The following is an 8718-nucleotide window of genomic DNA, read 5'->3' on the forward strand; positions in this document are numbered from 1 at the left end:
ACACGTATCATGTGTATAAGTGAAGCCTTGTTTAGTGTGAACGTGTAACCACTTCACAACACTAGCCATTTGGGTCTTTTAGTTCTGACCTAAACTTCGTGTATCCCTGCTATGACCTTGGAACTGGAGGAGAGGCTAAGCATTCAGAGATTTTTGTATTGTGTGTCATGACTAGAGAGCCCTTTAATTACTTGTGTGTAGGTCTTCAATGAAAACTGCGTGGACAATATTAACCTGAAGGTTAATGTACACGTAGAGTAAAAACGTATCCTACAAATCAATGATCAGAAAGCTTTTGCACGTAGTTACGGTGAACAAAATGATTCATACCCCTTATACATTATGTTCTCTTTTCTGAAGAATAAACGGTGGAAATGCATCAAAGAATGCATACATAATCCAGGAATGTGTTATGAATGTCATCCTTTTCAATCAATTTGTGGAATATCATTGTCAGTACTATACTTCTGGAGTGTAAAATTAAAGTGCAATCGTGGAGTCTCCCTCAGTTGTGAACATGGCGAAAACTACAGAACTCGGCAAAAATCTCCACATGAGCACTGTGAATGCCCACAATGATAGGAAAGGCTTATTTCCAAGCTCTTCAGAGTACCAATTTCCACTGTACATATACAGTGCACCGCCAAGAGGTAGAGTGCAGTACGGTGAAAAACCTCGGCAAGTGTGGACGGAAACCGAAGATGTCTACTCGTCTGGTCAGGAGAGTGTGCCACGAGGACCTGTCCAACCCCAGAACAACTAAATAACTGTGGGGCAAGCTGGGTGAGATGGACACCAAGGTTTCAGCACAGATAATCTACTGCACACTGCGCTAGGAAGGGCTGCATGGGCATCGTCCAAGAAAGACCCCTCTCCCCACAGGCATCGAAAGGCTCGACTCGCATTTGCCAGAGGGCACCGAGACAAGGGTCAAAGTTTTTGGTCATCAGTTCTATGGTATGACGAGATGAAAATGGAGCTGTTTGGCCACAGTGATGTTTCCTTCATTTACGCAAGAAACGCAAAACGATCAACCCAAAGAACACTGTGCCGACCTTGAAGTTTGGAGATGGGAGCATTAAGACCTACGCTGTGGGGCTGTATCTGTGCAAGTGGGCCTGGTAATTTCATAAAAGTGTAAAGAATTATGGAGGAGTATGTGGTATACCCAGATTCTGCTGGACATTGTCAAGCAGTCTGGAGAAGTTCTCCATCTTGGACCCGACTAGACACACATGTACTGGTACCAATAGGGCCAAAAATACGGCAAAGGCATTCAGGAAATTGTTCCAGGATTACCAACAGTACTCAGCTAAGCCAAAACCCAGACCTGAATGCCACCGAAAACCTGTGGAAAACCCTCTCGTCCATGGTGTAGACCCTCCAACCTGAAAAAGCTAGAGGGTCTTGGCTAAAGAAGTGGGCGAGGATTCCAATGGAGCTGTGCCAAACCCTCGTGAACAGCTACACAAACTGCCTGGATGCTGTAATCAAGAACTTGGGCTTTGTAATTGACTATACTAATTGCGATATAACTCTTATAGGTAGAGGGTGTGAATAATTCTGAGCATGTCAAAATTGAAACAATGTAGCATTTTCTTTGTTATGCAAATGTGGTAAAACCAAAGCCATTAGTCATTTATATCTGACAGCTAAAGGTATCCAACTACATCCCACATATTATGTGCCCACCTTTCATTCGTTAAAAAAACACAAAAACCCTAAAATTTATAAGATGTATGACGAATTTTGTTGTTAACTGTAAATTGAATTTTGAATGGGTTGTCAAAACTTCCCGAAAAAATTCAACCATACAGGTTGCCACCCTTCGAGAAGAATCAGCTTAATTCCGTTTTAAAGAAAGGGTCTGTGGATTTGTCCAATCTTTTTTTTTTAATCTGTTTTTCTCTCAGTCTCAGCCATTCACTGTCATCACCTCAACTAAGATCTCTTAAGTGACATAAAATCTTTTCGAGAACAAAAATGTCGATTACTTCCTGGCTTGAAAAGGAGTCGTATTTTGCAACACCCTTGCCGGTGCGCGCAAGTTCTGTACTTGAGAACTGATCTTTGAAATCACCTCCCACCCCCCCTCCAGCAGTGTGATATGCCAAGCAAATCTAATTGCGATAAATTCTTGTTTGATTTCCGGAAGATAGGCTGACTCTCAGACAGACAGGTATTGAGAGCAAAAATTACGACTCTGCTGGCCAGTTTTTTTTCTGTTCTTTCCGGGCGTAAGATAGTAATTCGATAATGTCATTGCTTTTAAATTAGGGCCTACTAAAGTTGCGCCCCATCCAAAAGAATGTCATGTACATAAAAACTGGCCAACAAGGCCCAAAGTGTCAATTTGAGAATTGCCTCCCGTTCCAGGGGAGAATGATGAACAATGACGTTTCTAAAAAAATTTCGTAGCTCTTTGAATGCATGCCGCCAAATGTGGCCTTGCCAAGTAGTATTTTGTTCAAACTAGCGAGGTCTAGAAATTACTCCTTAAGCCGCATTAAACAGCACAGGCGCTGTAAGTAACTTTTTTAAAAAAAAAACCTTTTCCAACTGTGGTCTGAAGATACACGAAACAGGAAATAGAAATAAAAGTATGAGTACGACCATTTTTTGAGAATTTAACATTAGGGATCGGGCTGTGAATCTGGGGATGAGCTTGATGGTGCTGTTTATTAACTCAGGTCTTCATACCTATCTGGTAAAATAGGTCTGAGTTGCTCTACATGTATTTATCGAACACCTGCCAAAGAGGAAAATATTTTCAAGTACAGAAGAAGTAGCAGACCTAACAAGGTATAATATATTGCTTCACGAGGGAAAAGATATGGGTTAGGGAGTCGAGGAAAGAACAAAAGAAAAAACCCAGCCTACGGTCTGTGTCCTTTTCGGCGCTGTAAGTTGTTTGTCAGGCTACATGCATTGTTATGCAATCTGGCTGGCGCAAATTGATAGCCAGGTGAAATAATTGCAACTGAACCGGAAAAACAAATGAGAAAAAGTAAAGAAAACAACAAAAATGAATAATAAAGTAAAGTACACGAACGGAGAGTAACACAAAGCGTACAAACGAACAATTGAAACAATATCCACAACAGAAAGAAAAGGAGGGACATTAAAGCAAAGGCTTGGTACGCTCATCACCAATGCAATTTCGTCTATCGTCTTAACGTACATTGTCTATCGATCAGCCAATGAATAAACTGTTTACAACCACTCCCGGAAATGCAATAACAAAGGAATAGAGAACAGGATAACCGAATCAGTTTCACTGACCACATGCTGTGCGAAACTTAATTTTGGTTGCATTTTGGTGCATGCAATTTTGGGAAATAATCTTATTCACAGCAGCTGCGTAACATGGTTTTCTTAACTACAGTCATCCTTTCTATTGGATTGAATTCGTCATGCGTTACCTCGGTTAATTATGTCAAGTAGGAAAAGGGTGACCACCACTTAATTCACTTAGAGTGGTTACAGGAGGCTGGCAGTTTCCTGCAAAGAATTTTGTCGAGACGCTTGCAGCGTTGGCGTAAGTAAGGTAGAAGAGGAATAAGAAATGGCACCTTGGAAATATTGATTTCTTCAATCAGATTACTGCTGAAAATCCCGGCACGGTGTGGGAATATTGTTACGACTTTTTATGATAAAAAAGGCGATTGCAAGACTTCTTCACTTCCTCTTAAAGGCACCGGTAGCATCAGACATATTTGTTGCTTTCGCTACCGTCATTGGTGACTGAGAGGTAAGTCTAACACCACTTTGAAATTCCTAGCCTGCTGGTGAACACAGCGACATGCATTATGAAGAAACGTACAACTTTTTGACTTTAATTGGAACTTAAAACTGATTATGTAGGGTACCCGCACTGAACGGGGGAAGCAATTTTAGTTACCTTTATTCCCGTGCAATACAGACCTGCTTTCACTTTGATATTTTGTGTAACTTGGAGCAAACATGTACCTGTGAATAAAGATAAGGTATGAAAAAAGATCCGTTCAGTTGGGTTAAAGCCTCTCTTTTTGTTGTCTTTCCTTGCCGTATTTTGTAACAGGTTTTCAACGAAAGAAGCGATAGATGCCTTGTTTGCAAGACCTCTTGGTTCGTCATCTCCACGTGAAAACTGCAAGATCTGGCTATGGATACCACCATATTAGCGTCTTTTCCGCCGCCGGTGACACCACCGAGACCTGGCTGGGCCCTTCCTGTCCAAATCCTCTTCGGTATCATAGCCGCCAGCGCGACAGTGGTCACTCTCCTGGGGAACTCCTCCGTGGTTTGCGCCTTCGTTCGGACCCGTAGCCTGCACACCTACAGCAACTTCTACATTGTCGCCCTGGCTTTGGCCGACTTCATTGGTGAGTCTGCCACCGTCTTGCTGCGGATTCAGTGGGCACTCGGCTACTGGCCGCTGGGAAACGTGTTCTGTTTTATTCAGAACGTGGCAGGCTCATACGCTTATCACACAACCTACTTGTTCATTTTCGTTATTTCCCTTGACCGCTATTTGTCTTTGGCTTACCCGATCAGACATCTAACTTATCGCACAAGGAAGACAGCCATGATAGTCATAGTTACTACTTGTGCCATACCATTTGTTATGTGGATTCCGTTTTATTTTTATTGGGAGTTTGGATACGAGGGTGACTTAAGGCGCCCGCCAAATGCATGTTTCCCGCTCTACTTGAGCAGCATTTATGTCACTGTGGCAGTTGTTGTTGTTCAAACCTGGTTGCCCATGCTGCTCATGCTGATCGTGTATGTGAAAGTGTACCGCATTGCACGAAATGCCGTTTCCAGACAGACCATTCAGAATTTGGCAAGGGAAGACAGTCCGCCTAAATCACGTGCTGTGGATATGGACAAAGTTAACAACCATACTGGCAATGGAACGGCAGCCAGTGTCAACGAGGCCTTCGAGTCTGACTGTGAAAGAAGTGACAGCGACAAATCATCAAAGACGTCCGGTTTGCAAACGTTCCCCGATTCACAATCGGGACCTTGGGATAGTGGGGCAAGCAGCACACTTCCATTCTCAAAGCCCAGGAAAAATCGAGAGAAGAAGGCTTTACGCACTTTGACCCCGATTTTCATATCTATAATCGCCTCAGGCCTTCCGTGGGCCGTCTCTGCCATTTTCCTCGTTGCCTGCCCCACATGTTTGCCGGCAGTTGTTTCTTCGGTAAGTGCAGTTCATAAATTCTTGGCTCTACCGGTTTCTGGAATATCATACATGGTATAATAGAAATGCGTACTTCATTTCTGGCTCTATGGGACGAACTGTTGCAAATTCAAATGAATTTTTCGTGAATAACACTGTAAAGCAACTTATGTGAAAATCTGGGAAATCGAAATCCATTTTAACGCCTCTCAAATGTTTCATCGAATGTAAATAACAAGGTGGAAACATTTCATATGAAATTAATTAAGCACATACATTGCACCATATCGAAAAGCTCTCCCAACGAACTTAGAGCTTGGTGGGTTCGAGTCTCACTTGAGAAGAAGCTTTTAAATGGTTTATACATGTATTTTGTTCCCATATCTCACTCTTCCAATGTGAGACCGAGAAAATAAGGTTGTTTGAAGAACGTATGAAAGAAAACGTCGTAATTCCGAATTGTGACTTGTGTGCGCGCGCCCGCCCGTGGACGCTGTGGACCCAGCATGTGATTTTTCCGCGGCCCAGTGTTGAGGTAGTTAAGAAGGAATGTTATATTACGTTCATCCCACAAAATTGTAGATTTATTTCTTTTTAGGAAAACACGCTACTCGAGTCACAACTCACCAAGCTTGAGTCCCACTCATCATGCGTTGTATGAGTCATTTTCCAATGTAACTCGAGTCAAGTCCGAGTCACGAAAGAAGGTGACTCGATCGTGTCCGAGTCCTGTACTCACAATAATCACATCCGACATGACCAATCTTCCACCTGATGGATACTTTCTCGGTTGGCATTTTGGAAGTCAAGACTCTTTCGGAATCCTGTCCTTTTTCCGGTGTCTCTCAGCCCGAAATGCACATGTACATGTGTAACTTTACCAAAGAAGACTGAAGACAAACTGAAATGAGATGGGCCCTCAACGGTCAGTCTATTTAACTGTCTTGGGTGGTGTTTGGTTAGTCTATGGGAAACGAAACTGGCTTCAACAATTCTGCCAGAACTAATGAAAAGCGAGGCTATACTTTGGGGAACCCCAAAATAAAATATGGCTGCAAGAGTGGTTGCAAGATCAAAACTAGTCATAGATGAATAGCTTTTTGTGTCATCAGTTATGCAGTGTATTTAAATTTTCTAATCCACATTCAAGAAAATGTGAGTGAGGTTTGAAATCCACAATAGTGTGCCACCATCCCTATGTTGATGACACTTACTAAGATAGATTCAGGGAATCGGATCAAAATGGCTTTCCCGTGAGTAAGGTCTTTGCCCTGTGTGTCTGCCTCATTAGTTGCTCTTGGGTCGGTCGTGTGAGCTTATTTGGCTGCAGCCAAACATTAGCTTACATTTACATGGTAGTGGCTGCAACCAGCTTCCTTAAAGTGCTGTGTTATTTCAAGCGGAAGCCAGTTGATTCGGACGCAGCCCTTGTGCACTGAGTGATGCATACGGAAGTTGTGTTCTTTTCAACAGTCCACATTTCACGCTTTTGCGGGCCTTTATCATGAAAATTTCAACCTGCCTGTTCTATACTGTTACAGACAGCCGTGTTTCTTGCAAGCACCTGCAGCACCATGAACCCTTTCTGCTATGCCGCTGCGAACCCTCTCTATCGGCAGTATTTCCTCAAGATCATCTGCACCAAGAGCAAGCGGGAACAACATTGAATCTCCTGCGTTTGTCTTCCCCCCTGTAGCCTGGAAAATGTATGTAGGCCTCGAAATATAGTTTAAAGTGTCCCACGAAATAAATTTATAAATAAGACAATTAACCCACGTCTTTGCCTTTAAATGCCGATTGAGTAATTTCTTGGTTGTTTGTCAATGGGCTCTTTTTTAAAAAATAGGTGATACTGATACTGGTAAAATCCCCTCAATCGGAATACCGTACAATTCCGGAAAATCTGAATATTGTCTGGTCAAATTGCTGTATCTTTCGAAGAACGAGAAATTGTGCTCTTTTTTTCGCGATGGCCGGCCGACCATCTTTTAATAGTTCATTTCACTTCGCACACTGCATTCGATAACAGGCGCCGATTTTCATATGTGTAGTCTCTCTGCAGATGTGGGGGTCTCCATAAATGAACGGGTAGTACTAAAAGCAGCTAAAAACCGAACTTCACCAAACGCATTGTAACCTGAAATCTTCAGTTTTGAAATAACGTTAAGCTTGTAAATTGTTGACTAGAAAATAGTGCCATCATTTGTGTTTAAAAAGTACTCCTTAATGTGGGCTTTTCGTTTCTTGTAACATTGCCATTAAAAAGAAAAAAAAATAGCCAGAGTTACAGCCGGTATTAAAAGTGTTTATTGAATCGAAGTTGATTTTACATATTTTGTTTGTGCCATATTAACTGGATAATGGGTTGAAACATAAACCGGTTATCGTACTTTTTGTTTTGATGTTTTGGGGAAAACTCCCTGGATGTACAAGTAGACTTAAATTAGTATTAACGTTTTGCCCGAGTAATAAGACTAGTGCATGATTTCCTTTTGTATTTTAGATCGGTACAATTAAAGTCAACCCTAACCCCCTAGGCACTTGCACTAGGGAGCATACTGATCCCAACTTCAACAGATAAATGTAGACCTACATGTACTTGTCTGCGTTCTTGTAAAAGCAGTTTGAGTGACATGGTGCGGATGGATCTTTGCATTGTAGGATGACTTACACTGAAGCAGGACCAAGCCTGACAAAATCAAGCATAAGTTCAGCACTTAGTACAGCAAGCCAGACACTGCACACAGTGCCCCTATGTGTCCCATCCCACACATTGTCAAAACATCATGACCACTGGCCTTTGATACCAACTCCAACAAAAGTCAACACGTTCATCGGGTATGGTACCGGTAGGTAACTTGCCAACACCTAGCAATGGGCAGTTAGGGTTGAAGACGAGTGCGCATTAATTAAGACATGCTTAGTGCGGAGCGACTACATGCTTGTATCTGGTATCCGATTTGGTCTTTAAATTCTCCACATCTTTTTGCAGACTTATACACTGGACTCGGATGTATAACCCACAACCGGAGAACTAAAAGAGGGGCCAAACATTGAGGGGTTTTGGTAAGCAAAATAAGTCATGAGTAGGAATGAATACAATAAAACATAGAACGATTTGCCAAGACTTCCCTGGCCAATTCAACCACACAGATTACCAACTAGCGAAATTGTCTGAGTTTCTTGTCAAGGCAAACGTATGTGAAAGTGTACAAAGTCTGTTTAAATCAATGTTCTGTTTGTCACAACCATTCATTATTCACCACCTCAACTACAATCAGTTCAAGTGACAAGCTTTTTTGAGAACAAAAATCAGGGCCTTGCTGGCCATTTTTTACCAATGCTGTGCAGTCGTGATAGAGTAATTTGAAAGCAATGACATTATCGAAACAAATTATCACAATGTGCAACGTCCTTATCAATTGCGCGGAAGTTCTATCTTGGAGAGCTCTTTGAAGCCATTTCCTTTTTTTGTCCCCCAGAAGTTTGTTATACCGAGCAAATCTAATCGCAGTGAACTGCCATTTGATTTCGGTAAGAGAGATTGCCTC

General features: G+C 42.1%; 1 protein-coding gene across 1 annotated transcript; it reads left to right on the plus strand.

Moving 5' to 3' along the window:
* Positions 1-78: 78 nt before the first annotated feature.
* Positions 79-7114, plus strand: LOC147796471 (muscarinic acetylcholine receptor M2-like). Its single transcript, XM_087147393.1, has 3 exons — positions 79-3751; positions 4061-5188; positions 6709-7114. Exons 2-3 carry the CDS (start codon positions 4145-4147, stop codon positions 6832-6834), a joined length of 1170 nt encoding a protein of 389 aa, XP_087003519.1. The 5' UTR covers positions 79-3751; positions 4061-4144; the 3' UTR covers positions 6835-7114.
* The last annotated feature ends 1604 nt before the right edge of the window (positions 7115-8718 follow it).

Source organism: Acanthaster planci, linkage group LG16 (genome assembly GCF_054643075.1).
Source record: "Acanthaster planci isolate LZ-2023a linkage group LG16, COTS_SCS, whole genome shotgun sequence".
NCBI lineage: Eukaryota > Metazoa > Echinodermata > Asteroidea > Valvatida > Acanthasteridae > Acanthaster > Acanthaster planci.

Coding starts and splice junctions, on each gene's coding strand:
- LOC147796471 (XM_087147393.1), top strand. CDS start 4,145: ATGGATACCACCATATTAGCGTCTTTTCCGCCGCCGGTGACACCACCG. Junction 5,189..6,708: donor TGCCGGCAGTTGTTTCTTCG/GTAAGTGCAGTT, acceptor ATACTGTTACAG/ACAGCCGTGTTTCTTGCAAG.